General features: G+C 42.6%; 1 protein-coding gene across 4 annotated transcripts in view; it reads left to right on the forward strand.

Annotated features, from left to right (window-relative positions):
- The window catches only part of PLEKHG5 (pleckstrin homology and RhoGEF domain containing G5), a 368148-nt gene that overhangs the window by 282004 nt on the left and 66593 nt on the right, over nt 1–19551 (forward strand). For 3 of the 4 annotated variants that reach the window (XM_073561749.1, XM_073561750.1, XM_073561751.1), the window contains one exon: nt 185–348. In XM_073561749.1, the coding sequence (XP_073417850.1) occupies nt 185–348 (164 nt within the window). Of the gene's footprint in view, nt 1–184; nt 349–17173; nt 17646–19551 lie in introns of those variants that run through there. The other variant, XM_073561752.1, reaches the window with a different exon arrangement.

Consider the following 19551-nt stretch of genomic DNA (forward strand, 5'->3'; position numbering starts at 1 on the left):
TACCACACACAACCCATGCACAAGGGTGGCGCTGTTTATAGAAAAACAGGCTGATTATTTTTTCTAACCATTGATAACTTTTTTATGGTTAAACTCAATCCCCCTTCCTCACCCACTTATTAATTCACTAACATCGATATGACTTTTGTTTGCATTTTAATAAATCGCCTTTTTTTTATTGCAGCTAAACCAGGGGATGAGCTGAAAGTGGAACAGGCTGTGAAGGATTTCAGATCATTGAGTTTACCCATCATGAGGAACACGGGAGCTACATCCACGTATATCTTCACCTCACCGAACGAGAGGGCTGACCAGCCGCCATTCAGGAGGGAGAACTCCGACATCTTGGTACGTGAACCTCAGCTCATAGTGAGAGCCTAGTATAATTCAGTATTAAGCTTTATGCAGTTTTGGATTAATGACGTTTATTTATATGGGTGTCTGAGCGAGAAAGGTCTCATCTTTAGGCCACGTTCACACATTCAGTATTTGGTCAGTTTTTTACCTCAGTATTTGTCAGCCAAAATAGGGAGTGGGTTATAAACACAGAAGTGTTGATGATTTTCAGGAGGAGCACAGAGTAAAGTAGAAATCTAGTTCAACTATTGTCACATATTTTGTGAGTCCTCCTATAACCTGGCACATGGTAGTTGTGGTCCGTTTCGGATTTTGCACCCTTTATGTTTCGCCTCTGGCATTATATGGCTGTTTATGGTGTGAAGCCGCAGTCTCGGCTGATCTGCTGTTTCCTTTTCCTCTCGCTGATTTGCCTTGTTTCCTGCTGTCTCGCTTAGAACAAATACTGTGACATGAGCACAAGTTCCTTTCCTATAGTTTCAACAGGGGACATGTTGGATCAGCTCCAGAAGGACAGGAACTGGCCTGTTTTCTGTTCTCTTCCTTGACGACCACTTCAAAGGGCCCCTCATGTACGGCGTTGTCTAGCCAAGGAATCTGTCGGCTTTCTCGCCCTTGAACTTGAGAGTCAGATTTTTCATTATTTCATTTATACATTTCACAACCTAAGAGCTGTCGCCCTATTTTGACAACAAGATCAGAATGTGTACAATCTGACAGGATTTTCAAGAAGTTAGGTAGACAGTGGCATGGAAAAGAGTGGGCACCCCTGGTCAAAATTAATGTTATTGTAAACAGGTAAGCAAGTTGAAGATTAAATGATCTCTAAAAGGCGTAAAGATCACACATTTCCTTTGTATTTTAGGCAAAAAAATATATAAATGTTCATCTTTTACATTTTAAATATTACAAAAGGAAAATGGGCAGATGCAAAAGTTTGAGCACCCTGTATGGTTAGTACCTAGTAGCACCCCTTTTGAAAGAATCACAGCTTGTAAATGCTTTTTGTAGCCAGTCCTTCACTTCTTGTTTGAGGGGTTTTCATCCATTCTACCTTGGAAAATTCTTCCAGTTCTGTGAGATTCCTGGGTCGTCTTGCATCCTCTGCTATTTTGAGGCCTAGCCACAGATTTTCAATGATGTTGAGATCAGGGGACTGTGAGGGCCATTGTAAAACCTTCAGCTTGCGCCTTTTGAGGTTGTCTATTGTGTATTTTGATGTGTGTTCAGGATCATTATCCATTTGTTGAAGTCATCCTCTTTTCAACTTCTGCTTTTTCTCAGATGGTGTTGTTTGTATCAAGAATTTGTTGAAATTTCATTGAATCTATTCTTCCCTCTACAAATGAAATGTTCCCCCCTGCCGTTGACTTCAATACAACCCCAAAGCATGATTGATCCACCCCATGCTTAACGATGGCGAGATGTTCTTTTCCTGAAATTCTTTGCCCTTTTTTCTACACCCATACCTTCTATCATTGTGGCCAAAGAGTTCTAGTTTAACCTCATCTGTCCACAGGACTTGTTTCCAAACTGCGTACAGCAAAGGACAGCCAACAGCACAGCAAGGATAATGTGGATGCAGGCTCCAAGTTCATGAACCCAAATGAACAAAAATATCCATAGAAAAGAGAGATGCTGCTCTCTCTTTTCTGTTGTTTCCAAACTGCATCAGGCTTGTTAGGTGCTCTTTTGCATACTTCTGATGCTCAATTTTATGGGGAGAACGCAGGAGAGGTTTTCTTCTGATGACTTTTCCATGAAGGCCATATTTGTGCAAATGTCTCCGAACAGTAGAACAATGTACCACAACTCAAGAGTCTGCTAAATCTTTCTCTAGGTCTTTTCCAGTCAAGCTGGGGTTCTGATTGGCTTCTCGAGCAATCCTACGAGCAGCTATCACTGAAATTTTGCGTGGTCTTCCAGACTTTATCTTGACCTCCACTGTTCCTGTTAACTGTCATTTCTAATTACATTTTTAACTGAGGAAAGGGCAACTTGAAAGTGCCTTGCAATCTTCTCCTTCTCTTGCTTTGTTGGCCTTCTCCGGTTTCCTTTTCAGAGTGCTAGGCAGCTGCTTAGAAGAACCCATGGTTGCTGTTTTTTGGCACAATGTTAAAGGAGGCTGAGTTTTCATACAACTGTGAAATTTGCATCACCTGGCCTTTCCTAACGAAGATAGTGAACAAGCCATAACCCTGACAGGCTAATTAAGGTCGGAAACCCTGGGCAAAGTTATCTGAACACACAAATCTCTAAGGGTGCCCACACTTTTGCATCAGCCCCATTTTCATTCTTGTAATTTTTAAAATGTAAAATATATATATATATATATATATATATATATATATATATGTCTATTATCTATCTTTCTATCTGTCTATCTATCTATCTATCAATCATCTATCTATCTATCCATCTATCTATTATCTATCTATCATCTATTATATATCTTTTTTCTATCTGTATATCTATTATCTATCTCTCATCTAGCTATTTTTCTATCTGTTATCTATCTATCTATTTATTATCTATCTATCTATTATTATTATTATTATTATTATTACTTCTCTAAAAACAAAGAAAATTTGCTTTGTTAACCAATTGTAACCAACAGGAGTAAAAAATCAATACATAATCTCTATCTACAGTGGGGCAAAAAAGTATTTAGTCAGTCAGCAATAGTGCAAGTTCCACCACTTAAAAAGATGAGAGGCGTCTGTAATTTACATCATAGGTAGACCTCAACTATGGGAGACAAACTGAGAAAAAAAAATCCAGAAAATCACATTGTCTGTTTTTTTTTCATTTTATTTGCCTATTATGGTGGAAAATAAGTATTTGGTCAGAAACAAAATTTCATCTCAATACTTTGTGATATATCCTTTGTTGGCAATGACAGAGGTCAAACGTTTTCTGTAAGTCTTCACAAGGTTGCCACACACTGTTGTTGGTATGTTGGCCCATTCCTCCATGCAGATCTCCTCTAGAGCAGTGATGTTTTTGGCTTTTCGCTTGGCAACACGGACTTTCAACTCCCTCCAAAGGTTTTCTATAGGGTTGAGATCTGGAGACTGGCTAGGCCACTCCAGGACCTTGAAATGCTTCTTACGAAGCCACGCCTTCGTTGCTCTGGCGGTGTGCTTTGGACCATTGTCATGTTGAAAGACCCAGCCACGTTTCATCTTCAATGCCCTTGCTGATGGAAGGAGGTTTGCACTCAAAATCTCACGATACATGGCCCCATTCATTCTTTCATGTACCCGGATCAGTTGTCCTGGCCCCTTTGCAGAGAAACAGCCCCAAAGCATGATGTTTCCACCACCATGCTTTACAGTAGGTATGGTGTTTGATGGATGCAACTCAGTATTCTTTTTCCTCCAAACACGACAAGTTGTGTTTCTACCAAACAGTTCCAGTTTGGTTTCATCAGACCATAGGACATTCTCCCAAAACTCCTCTGGATCATCCAAATGCTCTCTAGCAAACTTCAGACGGGCCCGGACATGTACAGGCTTAAGCAGTGGGACACGTCTGGCACTGCAGGATCTGAGTCCATGGTGGCGTAGTGTGTTACTTATGGTAGGCCTTGTTACATTGGTCCCAGCTCTCTGCAGTTCATTCACTAGGTCCCCCGCGTGGTTCTGGGATTTTTGCTCACCGCTCTTGTGATCATTCTGACCCCACGGGGTGGGATTTTGCGTGGAGCACCAGATCGAGGGAGATTATCAGTGGTCTTGTATGTCTTCCATTTTCTAATTATTGCTCCCACAGTTGATTTCTTCACTCCAAGCTGGTTGGCTATTGCAGATTCAGTCTTCCCAGCCTGGTGCAGGGCTACAATTTTGTTTCTGGTGTCCTTTGACAGCTCTTTGGTCTTCACCATAGTGGAGTTTGGAGTCAGACTGTTTGAGGGTGTGCACAGGTGTCTTTTTATACTGATAACAAGTTTAAACAGGTGCCATTACTACAGGTAATGAGTGGAGGAAAGAGGAGACTCTTAAAGAAGAAGTTACAGGTCTGTGAGAGCCATAAATCTTGATTGCTTGTTTCTGACCAAATTCTTATTTTCCACCATAATATGCAAATAAAATGAAAAAAAAACAGACAATGTGATTTTCTGGATTTTTTTTTCTCAGTTTGTCTCCCATAGTTGAGGTCTACCTATGATGTAAATTACAGACGCCTCTCATCTTTTTAAGTGGTGGAACTTGCACTATTGCTGACTGACTAAATACTTTTTTGCCCAACTGTATCTATATATCTTATCTATCTATCCATCTATCTATCTATCATCTATAATCTATCTATCTCTTATCTATCTATCTATCTGGTGTGCTAGGCAATTGGTAATTTATCCCAAATCAGTTCCCACAATCCCTCCCACCTGATCCTCTACTCAGTCCTATATATTCAGATGCCTTCGAGGGGGGCACGTGTGCAGGTCAGGCACGTGTCTCCCTGCAGCATAAGTATCACTGCAGCAAAAGTATCGAGAAAATGCAGTTATTACTACGGCAGTTAGTCTCGGCAGGAGTCAGGACCCCACACTATCTACCTGTCATATGCCCTCTCAGTGTTTGCTCCTTTAGTCCTCACTCTCCTTCGCTATCCCCAAACCCCAGCAGCCTCTAACCAAATAATCATCTCCCCTTCCCTCTTTCCTCCCCACCTGACCTCCTCTGCTGAACTGCTCCTCAACCTCAACTGTCCGAATGAAACATAAAACAAACTGCCCACTCTCCTTCTCCCATCTGCTCACCCTTTCTCTGCTTCTCCTCACTGCTGGTGACATATCTCCCAATCCTGGACCCCACAGTTCATACCCCCCACTACTTCCCCTTCCTACCGCTCCCTATCTAATAAGAACTACTGCAATCTTTCCAACTTAAAACCTGTGCCATTGACACCCAACCCCCTGCTCCCTCTCTCAGGAGCACTTTGGAATGCCCGCTCCATATGCAGTAAGCACCATGTGATTCATGACCTCTTTCTCTCTCACAATCTTGCCTTCCTCTGCCTCACAGAAACATGGCTGACACCCTCTGACACCGCCTCCCCTGCTGCGCTGTGTTACGGCGGCCTCCACTTTACCCACACTCCTCGCCCTGGCAACAGACACGGTGGAGGAGTGGGTCTTCTCCTTTCTTCCAACTGCACCTTCAACCCAGTCCCACCTCTTCCCTCCCTAATCCTCCCCTCTTTTGAAGTCCACTCTGTCTGCATCTACTCTCCCTCCAACCTCCAAGTGGCCGTCATATACTGACCTCCAGGCCCGACCACTGCCTTCATTGACCAATTCTCTACCTGACTTCTTCATTTTCTTTCAACTGACACCCCAACTATCATCATGGGTGACTTCAACATCCCCACTGATACCCTTCAGTCAGCAGCCTCCAAACTCCTGTCCCTTACTTCATCCTTTGGACTTACTCAGTGGTCCTCCTCAGCCACCCACACAGATGGACACACATTAAACCTGGTCTTCACCCATCTCTGCTTTCTTTCTAACTTCACCAACTCCCCTCTCCCTCTATCTGACCATCATCTACTCACTTTCTCATCCCTGTCCTCCTCACCTGGCACCCATTTCCAGCAACACGCACACCCCCGCAGAAACCTTGCACACCTAGACACCCACGCGCTCTCTGACTCTATTCTACCACTGGCATCCATATCCTCACTCCATGACACAGCCTGTGCCACTGCTTTCTACAATGCCACTCTCGCATCAGCTATTGACACGGTTGCCCCTCTCGTTCATGGCAGAATGCGACGTATCAACAGACAACCCTGGCACAATAACACTACTAAAAAGCTCCGGCAAGTGTCCAGGATTGCAGAGCGGCGCTGGAAGAAAACAAATTCGCAAGATGACTTCACCACATTCAAACAGGCAACACTCACTTTCAAATCTGCCCTCACCTCTGCTAAACAGGCCTACTTCACAACCCTCATATCTTCCCTATCTTACAACCCAAAACAGTTATTCAAAACTTTTAACTCCCTCCTCCACCCACCACTGCCTCCTCCAACCTCCCTCATCTCTGCCGAGGACTTTGCCACACACTTCAAAAGCAAGATTGACCAAACAAGGCAAGTCTTCATCACTCAACTACCACAACCCCTTTGTATACCAGACCAATGCCCAAACCCCATAATCTCACTCTCCAACATTACTGAAGGGGAGCTTAATCGTCTCTTCTCCAAATCGCACCTCACAACCTGTGCACTTGACCCCATCTCATCCGACCTCCTCCCCAACCTCACCACCACACTTATCCCATCCCTAACCCACCTCTTCAACCTATCACTAACGTCCGATACCTTTCCTTCTGCTTTCAAGCATGCCACAATCACGCCTATCCTTAAAAAGCCAACCCTCGACCCAACTGCTATGTCCAGCTATCGCCCAATATCATTGCTTCCATTCGCTTCCAAACTCCTGGAACAGCACATCCACACTGAACTTTCCTCCCACCTATCATCTAACTTTCTCTTTGACAATCTACAATCTGGTTTCCGCCCCCATCACTCCACTGAGACAGCCCTGACCAAAATTACTAACGCCCTACTTACAGCCAAATCAAATGGAAAATACTCTATACTCCTGCTTCTAGACCTGTCCTTTGCATTTGACACAGTTGACCACTGAGTCCTACTACAGATCCTCTCCTCCTTCGGCATCAAAGGCCTTGCCCTATCCTGGATCTCCTCATACCTTTCCAACCGCACATTCAGCGTCTCCCATTCCCACACCACCTTCTCATCCCACCCTCTCTCTGTTGGAGTCCCCAAAGGCTCTGTTTTAGGACCCCTACTCTTCTCAATCTATACACTTGGGGCAACTCATAAAGTCCCACGGATTCCACTACCACCTTTATGCTGATGACACTCAGATCTACCTCTCTGGCCCAGACGTCACCTCTCTGCTGTCCAGAATCCCAGAATGTCTATCAGCCATATCCTCCTTCTTCTCCTCTCGCTTCCTCAAACTCAATGTACACAAATCTGAACTCATCATCTTTCCTCCATCTCACAGATCTTCCTTACCCGACCTAGCTATAACAATTAATGACATCTCACTTTCCCCAGTACCAGAAGTCCGCTGCCTCGGAGTAACCTTTGACTCTGCCCTGTCCTTCAAACCACACATCCAAGCTCTTTCTACCTCCTGTCGCCTCCAGCTCAAAAATATTTCCAGAATCCGTCCTTTCCTCAACCCTCAATCTACTAAAATGCTTGTGCATGCCCTCATCATCTCCCACCTCGACTACTGCAACATCCTTTTCTGTGGTCTCCCTGCTAACACCCTTGCACCTCTCCAGTCCATCCTTAACTCCGCCGCCCGACTAATTCATCTCTCTCCTCGCTACTCCTCCGCTTCTCCCCTCAGCAGATCTCTTCACTGGCTCCCATTCCCTCAGCGTATCCAGTTCAAATTACTAATACTGACCTACAAGGCCATCTATAACCTGTCTCCCCCATATGTCTCTGAACTAATCTCCCGATACCTTCCCTCACGTAATCTCCGGTCCTCCCAAGGCCTCCTTCTCACCTCCACACTTATTCGCTCCTCACCCTACCGCCTCCAAGACTTCTCCCGAATAGCCCCTATTCTCTGGAATTCTTTGCCCCAACAAGTCCGACTATCAACCACATTTGGATCCTTCAGACGGAACTTGAAAACCCACCTCTTCAAAAAAGCCTACAGCCTGCAATGACCCCGAGACCCCCTTCTCTCTCACCACTACCGGTGATATCACCTCAACTAACACCGGAACTGCTGCAACCCACCAACCTACTGTCTCCTTCCCCACCATTGTGTAGCATGTAAGCCCGAAAGGGCAGGGTCCTCTCTCCACTCTGTATCAGTCTGTCATTGTTAGTTTGTTTACTGTAAGTGATATCTGTAATTTGTATGTAACCCCTTCTCATGTACAGCACCATGGAATCAATGGTGCTATATAAATAAATAATAATAATAATAATAATAATAATAATAATAATCTATCATCTATCTCATATCTATCTCATATCTATCTATTATCTATCTATCATCTATCTCATGTCTATCTATCTATTATCTATCTCATATCTATCTATCTATCTATCTATCTACAGTATAATCTATCTATCTATCATCTATCTATATCATATCTATCTATTATTTATCTATTATCTATCTATCTGTTATCTATCTATCTCATATCTATCTATTATCTATCAACTCTATCTATCTATCTATTGTCAATCTATCTATCATCTATCTCATATCTATCTATCTATGTATCTATCTATCTATCTATCTATCATCTATCTCATATCTATCTATCTATTACCTATCATGTATCTATTATCAATCTATCTATCATCTATATCATATCTATCTATCTATTATTTATCTATTATGTATCTATCTATTATCTATCTATCTATTATCTATCATCTATCTATCCATCTATCTATCTATCTATTATCTATCACCTCTCTATCTATTTATCTATCTATCTATTATCAATCTTTCTTTCATCTATCTCACATCTATCTATCTACTATCTATCTATCTATCAATTATCTATCACCTATCTATCTATCTATCTATCTATCTATCTATCTATCTATCTATCTCTATCTCATATCTGTCTATCTATCTATCTATCTATCTATCACCTCTCTATTTATCTATCTAACTATTATCAATCTATCTATCTATCTATCTATCTATCTATCTCATATGTAACTATTATCTATCTATCTATCTATCTATCTATCTATCTATTATCTATCATCTATCTATCACCTCTATCTATTTATCTATCTATCCAACGCAAAATATAAATGGAAAAAAATCAGGCACACAGCCCAAAGATCGTGTTGTGAGGTCGAAACGTTGCACCACTTGGTGCTGGATTAAAGTCCACAATTTTCCCTTGAACTGGAGTGCTGCCTGATTTTTTTCAATTTATCTATATATCTATCTATTATATATCTATCTATCATCTATCTCATATCTATCTTTCTATCTATGATTCCAGTGTTATGGAGGTTGATAATATACAATTCTGTTTTTACAAGAAAGCGGACCAGTTGATGTAATTCTAGATATCAGGTCTAGTATAATGCTCGTCTCATGGCCAGTTATACCAGTGTGGAAAGGTTGGTGAGATGAGTAGAATATATTTCCATTTCCTGAAGACAGAAGATTAGATGCAATTGCTGCCATATCTTGTGGATGACGCTCCGACATACCCTGGTGTCACCTGCTTTATGGCTCCGCTGTGCACTGTACAAGGTTGTACCGCTGTGCTGACAGAATAAAAGAATAAATACGGAATTATGGCTGATTGCTTATTGCTCCGGGACTTTGCTCTTTCATGTAGTTACTCCACCCTTTTATATGTTGTGTGGATGATAAACCTGCTTCTTCTTGATAACGAGACACTAAACCTGCAGTCTATTATTGTGCTTTTAAATGCAATTTATTATTCCCTCAGTCACCTCAATCCTAGAAAGAAGCTGACTGTAATGCAATATATGTCTTAAAAAGAATCCCCTTCGTAATCAATACTTTATCTTTACAGCTGAAAATCTCCTGACAAACAATAGAATTCCTTGAATGTCTATGTGTTGTTGGGTTGTCACATATTCTGGATTATCGGTTGGTCATATAATGTGTAAAACAATAAAAAAAATTCCTTTAGTCCAGCACCAACATACCCTAATATGTGCCAACTGATCAAAGTGTCTGGATCAGTCCAAAGTATAACACCCATTTGTAAGGGTAGATCACTTTTAGGAGGGTGGTCCTAAAAAAAATGTTTATCTCCTAAATCTGTAACTATCCCTTTTTTAATTTCTGAAAACTGCTCAGCTTCTTTGTTGAAAGCCCCATACATTGAAGCTCCACATTGTCAGATTTTCTGAATTGTCAATAATTGGCTTAAATTTTTTAATCTATCATATTATGTCTGTGTGTAAAGTGTATTCTGCAGTTTGGACACTAGGTGGTGCCATACCTGATTTGTTAATCATTCCTAACCCGCTCTCCAACTGGCTCTCACTCTTTCTATAAGTAGGGAGCAGGCGCTCCAAATGCTCTGTACCCCAAATAAAAATTGATTTGGTTGCATTATTTCTGATGACAGGTTCTAGAGATGGTCGGTGGATGTTTTTGAATTCTCCATTGTGGTTATTTGAGGTCCATAGTTCAGACATTATAGTAAATCTTCACTGGTTATTTGATTGACCTAGGACTGGTTTATTCTGACTAATCCGCAAAGTCTTTAACTTGTTTACTGATTGCTTTCCCAAGGACTCCTGAGTAGTAAGGAACATAGTAATTCGGTATGTGATACACTGAGTATGAAAGCAGCCTAAGGCTATGTTCACACTGTGTTTTTTGTTGAGGATTTTGAAGCTGATACACTTAAAAAAAATACTCTTATATGGATTTTGGAGCAGATCAGCTTCGAAATACGCATGACAATTGCCCTAAGGGTATATTCACGTAATTTTCGTGTAGGCGGGAAAATAAAAAAAACCTATTTTTTTGTTTTTTTGTTTTTGAAGATGTGGTTTTAAAGAGGTTTTTAAAGCGTTTTTAAAATCTCATAGAAAAAAAACCTCACAGTATGAATGGGAACAAAAGTGTAATTTCCATTGAAATAAACAGAGAATTCAGAGCGTACCTGAAGCGGTTTTTGATGTGGATTTCGGAATGGGTCTGCTTCAAAATCCTTTAAAAAATTGTGTGCAAAAAACGTCTTTAAGGTTTTCCTAGGCGAAGCTTCTTCAGGCGAACCTCAGAGATCTTTTTCTAGCTGCAGCTTCCCTGGCGGTTTGGTGTAGTTTTTGCCAGCTGGCGTCTTTTTTCCATTATTGATAACTAGCAAGCGGGATATGAGCATGCTTTGCCACGGTTTCCGAACCCAGAAGTGGTTAAAATAAGTAACAAAAGTCTGAACATGTGCACAGTGATGTCGTTTTTACATTGCTGTGCATTATGTTCATGTTTCGCACCGCTTCTTCAGGTGGCTTCCAGATCGAATCTGCCAGAAAAAGCATTGTGGGCACGAAACCTAAAAGTATTTTCACATGGAGTTTTTCTTTTGTGAAATATGGAGCTGATTCTGTTACAAAATCCAAAACAAGAACCGCTTTAAATACTTGTTGAATAGGTTTCCTTTTGATTCCTATGTGAAAACGTTGTTCTAGTGCACTTGCATGGTGTTGCTTTTTTCCATGTGAAAAAAGAAGCAATATATCATATCTTGATGCGTTTGTGCTGGAAAACCAGCTCTATATTTCACCACTGAATGAGTAGAAATGGAAAGAAAACATCCCAGGCACAAAAAAAAGCATAAAAAACACACCAACCCCCGCCCTGAAGAAAAAAAATGTTATGCTTTTTTTGGATGTGATTTGAGCCTTAATAATACAGATCAAAAACTCTGTGAACATAACCTAAGGGTTTTTTAGAATAGACTCACATGGCAAAAAAAAAAATAGAAATTATATATTTATCTGTGCCATTCCAATCCCACCGGGTACCCTCAGCCAGTCTGATCCCCCTGGGGACCCTCAGCCACTCCGATCTCCCCGGGGACCCTCAGCCATTCTGCTCCACCTGGGGACCCCCAGCCAGTCTGATCCCCCTGGGGACCCTCAGCCATTCCGATCTCCCCGGGTACCCTCAGCCATTCTGATCCCACTGGGGACCCTCAGCCACTCCGATCTCCCCGGGGACCCTCAGCCATTCTGCTCCACCCGGGGACCCTCAGCCAGTCTGATCCTCCTGGGGACCCTCAGCCATTCCGATCTCCCCGGGTACCCTCAGCCATTCTGATCCCACTGGGGACCCTCAGCCACTCTGATCTCCCCGGGGACCCTCAGCCATTTTGCTCCACCTGGGGACCCTCAGCCAGTCTGATCCCCCTGGGGACCCTCAGCCATTCCGATCTCCCCGGGTACCCTCAGCCATTCTGATCCCACTGGGGACCCTCAGCCACTCCGATCTCCCCTGGGACCCTCAGCCGTTCTGCTCCTCCCGAGGAACCCTCAGCCATTCCGATCTTCCCGGGGACCCTCAGCCATTCTGATTCACCCAGGGACCCTAAGCCATTCTGATCCACCCGGGGACCCTCAGCCATTCTGATCTCCCCAGGGACCCTCAGCCATTCTGATCCACCCGGGTACTCTCAGCCATTGCGATACCCCTGGAGACCCTCACTGCTTCTTGTTGTTTTTGATGCACATCACCCTCATTATCCACCTTAGTGACGTCACTAAAGATGACATACCTCTGATTAGACGCTGTGATCATGAGACGTAGTGCAGGGCAATACGCCATTTTTGGGGTAACACGACACCTGCCCCATCAGGCCAACTAGATATGTCCATATTCCTTGAGCAGCAAGATCCAAGTACAGAGTACATAGTAGTGATACCTCTTATGTCACTCTATAATGACTTGGAGAAACATCCCCTATGGAGCTCCTAACATATGAAAACACCAAGAAACTGGAGCAATAAACACCATAATATCATGATCTCAGATGCATGAAAGAAGTCTTTAATGTAGTAATATCAATATTAAAATACACACATATAAATAGTACAGCATATAATATGAAACAGAAAGTTGTTTAAACATAAGCCGGGAGTATCAGATGAAAAAATATCCTGCACAGTGAAATGGATATAAATGGGCTAGGGAGCAATGAGTACTGACTCCCAAATTAAGATCATATCCCTCATTCCATAGTACAATACTGTGGGCAAATTTTCCCAAGTCACCATATAGCACTATTCCCTGTGGTAAATCCCTAAACTCATAGCAGCAATAACTTATAACTGGATCCGGGTATATGAGACAAAAAAGTGCGGCATGCAGACAAGGTAGTTAGGGGTTAATCTTACCCATATCCTTAACCACGTGCAGGAACGCGCCCCTACGTGCGTTTCGCGGTCGCTTCCTCGGGGGGCCTCGCTCCATATTCCTTGTTGCAACTCCCAGCCATGAAGACGGTTTTCACTAGTCACTCATTGCTGTCAGTGGACAATCAAGGATTTCTAGTTGTCAATTCTGCTGCAGCACCTCCACAGTAGAAAAAAAGTATTGCAATGTAATGCATCAATGTGAATGCTGGACACCGCCATTAACCCAGAATTCACTAACATTAGTTAGTTGTCTCTCTCCTCCCCTTTTGGCGGAACAGAACAACCATCCATTTGTTTGCTGACCTCCCACTATCATTAGGAATTTAAAGATAACCTGTCACTTGCCATAAATACATCATGTTTTTTTCCTAGTGTAAATGCCGCTGTTCTCCTGAATCTGGCAATGTTTTTCGTTTGTTTCTGCACCTTTCCAGTCCTGAGATATGACCTCCTCTTCCCTATATGTAAATCTTGTCTTGTTGGACAAGTGGGCGTGGTTTCCAACTGTTTTCTGTGCGCATCCTCGCCCAGTTGGATAAGATGAAGGGCCCTTTTAATGGCATTATACACGCCAGTCCTAATGAGGGACCGTTTTGGGAGTAGGATGCATCAGAATTAATGAAGAGGCGCACACTACTACTCTCGCGCGCCTTCTCGGTGGTGTGCACTTCTATGCTCCTCTCCAGAGATGCTACTCCAGTAACTGTTCTGAGCATTGCTACACCCTCTGCCACCCCGGCTGCACCCATTTTGACGGAGGTGCCAAAAAGTGTAAACTCCAAAAGTCACAACATTTTTCTGCAACTTAGCATTGCAAAACATTTTGCAACTTTTCAAAGTGTTTTACGCCAATTTTCTATCATAAGCACTTTGATTAATCAGGTCCTAAATTTATATACAGGGCAAAGGGGGTCATAGCTCAGGAATGGAGGGGAGCAGGAACAAAAAACAACTAGAACGCTGAATTCAGGAGAACAGCAGCATTTACACCAGGTGAATAATGACATATTTATGGAAAGTGACTGGTTCTTTTATTCTCCCTAGAGATAAGACTCTGCCTGAAGTGTCTGACAGCTGCTTTCTCACCATACAGAACACACGGCTGAGCGGGCATCTGTCTGGCGGAGGGGCAGCAGCAGAGATAGCAGAGGGGCAACAGCAGAGACAGTGAAGAAGCAACGACAGAGATAGTGAAGGGGCATCAACAGAAAGAACAGAGGGGCAGCAGAGAGATAGTGGAGGGGCAGTGGCAGAGATAGTGGAGGGGCAGAGCGGAGATAGTGGAGGGGCAGTGGCAGAGATAGTGGAGGGGCAGAGAGGAGATAGTGGAGGGGCAGAGCGGAGATAGTGGAGGGGCAGTGGCAGAGATAGTGGAGGGGCAGAGCGGAGATAGTGGAGGGGCAGTGGCAGAGATAGTGGAGGGGCAGAGCGGAGATAGTGGAGGGGCAGTGGCAGAGATAGTGGAGGGGCAGAGAGGAGATAGTGGAGGGGCAGTGGCAGAGATAGTGGAGGGGCAGAGAGGAGATAGTGGAGGGGCAGAGCGGAGATAGTGGAGGGGCAGTGGCAGAGATACTGGAGGGGCAGAGCGGAGATAGTGGAGGGGCAGTGGCAGGGATAGTGGAGTGGCATAGTGGAGATAGTGGAGGGGCAGCACAGAAATAACTATCATCCAAACGAGCACTTCCCATTTTGTGCCTTTTGCCTCAGTGACACTGATCAGCTGGGTGTCCGTGCCCATGTCTCATCCACACATAGAATATTCGTTGTCTGTTTCCTCTTTAGATTTACATTAATTAACAGAATCTGTGGTTGTTGAGGTTGAACTATAATTGTGGCTCATTAGGTTCACATTCATTTCGTGCCGTGACCTTTGGATTCTACCAACTGTAAAACACAAGCATCTCCTCCAAAAATATAATGTACTGTATGTACAAGGGACCTCCTGTGTGTGAGTAAATCTTTCTAAATGAAACCTGGAAAATGGGCCAATTTTATAATATGCTTTTTGTACCGATTCAGGATCTGTTCTCGCTGACAGGGAATGGGTGCAGTGAAGGTCTACGTCCATGTGTCCTGTCCATGTGATGGAAGCAGATCTGATAACTGTAAGGGCAGCGCAATGCTGCTTCCTATTCAGCGATTGCAAGTAGAAATCTCGGAAAGCACAAAGACTTGATACAGAAATAATATTGTAACTTTTCTTTTTTGCAACAAGCATGTTAGAACTGTAAACAGAGACCTACAGACGTGATGTATACAACGTGATGCGACTGGATACATGTAGCACCTGGTCGCTACAAATGGAGCTGTGCTGTGAAATGTCTCGCCGTGCGTCTCGTGCGTCACTTGTTTTACACTTTACACAGCGCAGATTATTTTAAACACAATTTTCCCAAACAGTTCTAATCACTGGCGGTAAATATAAGTCTCAGATCCTCCTCTGATGTAAAGCAGCGTCTACCTGTCTGGGAAAGCCACCAATATGACCAACATTACTGCTTGTGCGGAGGTTTGTCACAACTTTCATAGGCTGGAAACTCCTGTCAACTTTATAGCGTTATGTACTAATATCTCCAAATTGCTGTTTAACATTGTTGCCTAAGAGTCTAGAAAAACTGGGTGACAAATGGCAGCCGTAAACTGCACGTCATCGCTGCAGCAGTGGAGCAGCCTAGTGTCAGCGCTGGAATTAGCAGAGTCTTGTAGGGGTGAGAATAGTTACCATTTTATTTTGTACCATTTTTTACTCGTGGGCAATTTTCGTAAAGGGAGTATGTCAGCATAACACGACTGTTCAATCCAAGCACAGACGCTACAATGAAGCCTACGCTGGATAGATGGAGTGTCGAGCAGGGGCATAACTACCATAGGTGCAGGAGGTGCACTCGCGCCCGGGCTCTGGACCCTAAGTCCATTTGGCTTGTGAAAAGACCAATACTATTAAATTACTTCCAATAATTGGGGATCCCTTTGGAGATTTTGCAATGGGGCCCATGAGCATCAATTGACGCCAATAGTGTCGAGAGTCAGACCTCAACCAATGTGATATTGATGGGCTATGCTAGAGAATTTAATAAAACTGGAGAACCCATTCAATACATTGGAAAATGCCCTACGTGCCATGTCCAAAAGTGATCACCAGCCCCTTGGACCATTGAGCTTTGAGTTTTTGCCATAATAATTAATCCTTTAGGCTTTTGTTTCATGCTTTTGACTTAAAAAAAAAGTAAAGAATGAATAAACCGGGCTATGTTAGAGGGTTACGAAAGTAGAGCAATCAATGGGAAAGAAAGTGATGGGCAGATGTGGACTGATCATGTCAAGGACTTGTCCTATATTCCCAGCATTACTGTAGTGACATAGTTTAGGCTCAGTTCACATTTATATACTGCGTACAGTCTGAATTATAAAAAAATATATGCCAGCATATCCAGAGAGAAAAATGGGCAAAAAAATATTCTTTTTACTACTTTTTTGTCAGGTTTCCATCATGTTGCAGTTTTTTATGTACAAAAAATGTAGCTGAGCACATTGTTTGGAGCCTTATAAAAACTTACATTTTTTTTTCCATTTTTCTCATTGGGAGGTATATTGAAACATATGGCAGTACGTTTCTATACGTGTTGTAAGTTTTCCTCAAAAGTAAGTTACAGTATGTGAACCTTGCCTTATCAGTAAACCAATAAACAGGTCTCCATGGACATCACAATCAAAACAGCTAAGCACTTGTAATTGTGTTGAGGGAAGATTGGCCCATATATCTGTCAGTAGATTCCTCCTGCACTAATAGTATCAAAGGTGAATCATGCTGGTGAAGCCTTAGTCATCGCAATAAGTGCTGCTTGACACAGTCACATAGAGAGGTTGGATTTACATTGCCAGAGCTGGAAGCGTGAGGAGCTGTATGGACATGTTCCAAATTTGGGCCAATCTTTTTTTACTTTTTTATGGCTAAAGTGGCAAACCCTTTACATCGTTTTTTGTGTCGGTTAAGAGGTTGATACCCTGATCTTCAAAAAATTGGAAATTTACCTTGATTCTATTCTGAAAAAATGAAGGGTCTATGGACCAGGACGTGGAACGTTCAGGAAGAAAAACCCTACAGCCTTGCCGGAGAGAGTTATCTGAAAAACGTCAGAACCTTGAATTACTGCCCTGCCGCTGGAACCGGCAGTGACATTGAATTAGTGGTGGCTACTGGTTTAGTGGCGGCACGAATCCAATTGTTTAATTCTAACACTACGGCCAAGAAAAAGACTCCCGACAGCGTTCAGAATGGACGTGTGTCCAACCAATCTCTGAAGAAGTCTTCATCTCTGGAGAGGATATTGGACAAGAGCAATGAGGTATATGAGAAATTAGGTCAAGGTGTCTATGGCTTCTGATGAGTGCTTTGCATGGGAAGATCAAGTAGGGATACTTTGAATAATCTTTTAATGATATGCTTTGTTATTAAGTAGGCTTTGTGGAGTTACCTGCCTTAAAGGGAAAGTAAATAAATCATGACAATTCACAATGTAAGCTGGGGCCATAGGTTAAGCTTGTCAGTTGTGTTTTTGCATTGTTGGTTTGGGGCTTTTCAAGACAATCAATCACTCTAGTTGTGTATTTAGCTAATAAACTACAAAAGCGGTTCAGCCTGAACGTAAGAACTGGGCTGCGCCAATGTTATTGGGATCTTATTAGCGTGAACCATCGCTTTTTATACATTTTTTGGGATCAAAAGTAGGTATGAATCAGAGTGTTATGACATAATGGGGGTCATTTATCATGGGTTTCCCAGTGGAAAACTGGTGCATAACGTCATTTTTGATGAAGGGATAATCAGAAAAGTGGGTAGTCTTTAGCTGAGCAAATGTGTCCAAACACTGCCACCATACTCACCAGAAAATGGAGTAAATTATGGCACAATTCTTCTCAAGCTTTCTGATTCTGGCACATGCACGAAGGAACTTCACCCAAGTCCCATATATTCAGGTCAATGGGATTATATATGGTTCACAGCCTCGTGTAGAAAAATTAATCTTTTCATAAAGTTCTGTTGGGGGGGTGAGGCAGATAACAAATGATACGAGGGATCCACTGGTGGGTAACACTAGAGCCATATGGTAATATGTAGTAGGTATAATAATAATATAATATTAGCAAATATATCAAATTAGAAGTGTAGTATATTTTTTTCTGATTCTCAGATTTCCTCATGTGCAGGCTTTGCAGGACCTTAGGTGTCCATGGTTATGACCACTAGCAACCAGCTAACTGTCACTATATCAGTGGTCGTAACCATGGATACCTAAGGTCCTGCAATGCCTGCACATGAGGAAAGAGACATGGTAAATCACAAAAACTATACTACATTTCTAATTTGACATATTTGCTAATAATATTACTATTATTACTACACCTATTACATATTGGGATAGGATCTTGGAGATTGGCATACTTTTTTAACCACCATAAATATTAGATGACTGTTAGTTAAACGATGGTTCATCCAAGCATTCTTCCTGGCATCCGTCTCAGCTGTCTCGCCCATACACAGGAGAGCTTGTTAAGCCAATATATCAGACAGGTCTTGCAGCCTAGTCCTGGGAGACAATATGATCAGCAGTCCAAATTTGGACATTAATATTTCCCCCAACAATTGGGCCGCCATACTAGTGTCTTCTTAGGAGCCACTATGAACCACTTGATAACCAGAGATCGGCTGTGATTGTTAACTATGAACCCCCTATGACTACGCACCTCTTGCTGATATAAATTTGGAGGCGTATTTTGAGAAAGAGTCCACCTTGGGAATTGACCCGAGGAAGTAAAATGTTATGAAGGCTGTTTTGAGAATAGCAGCAGTGATGGAGATGAAAATTAAGATCTCCAGAACTGTGCATGAACAATAATACATTTTTACTTTGTCGTCAAATGCAATGCCCCCTTGTTCCAAAGGTAAAAGTCCATTGAGTCTGGGCTGGATTGTAGAATGGGCAAGAAATGGCCATTGCCCATGGGCCCTCCTGACGATTGATCACCTTGTCCATACGTCATATGCAGTTTACATCAGGATATGGGATCCGTTCACCTTGCAATACGAATAACACAAAGTAGCTTATCACAGCAATGTAGTGCGAGGCTGATAATGGAACCAGTGATGAGTATACTGGTTTACTAAAGGTTGACCGAGTCAACATTTTTCATCCATTAGGCTGCCCACGATTGCTCTATAATGACTTCTACAAGGTCTATTGTGGGTAAAGG

This window comes from Dendrobates tinctorius, unplaced genomic scaffold (assembly GCF_039654945.1).
Source record: "Dendrobates tinctorius isolate UK_male_01 unplaced genomic scaffold, ASM3965494v1 ptg000326l, whole genome shotgun sequence".
Lineage (NCBI taxonomy): Eukaryota > Metazoa > Chordata > Amphibia > Anura > Dendrobatidae > Dendrobates > Dendrobates tinctorius.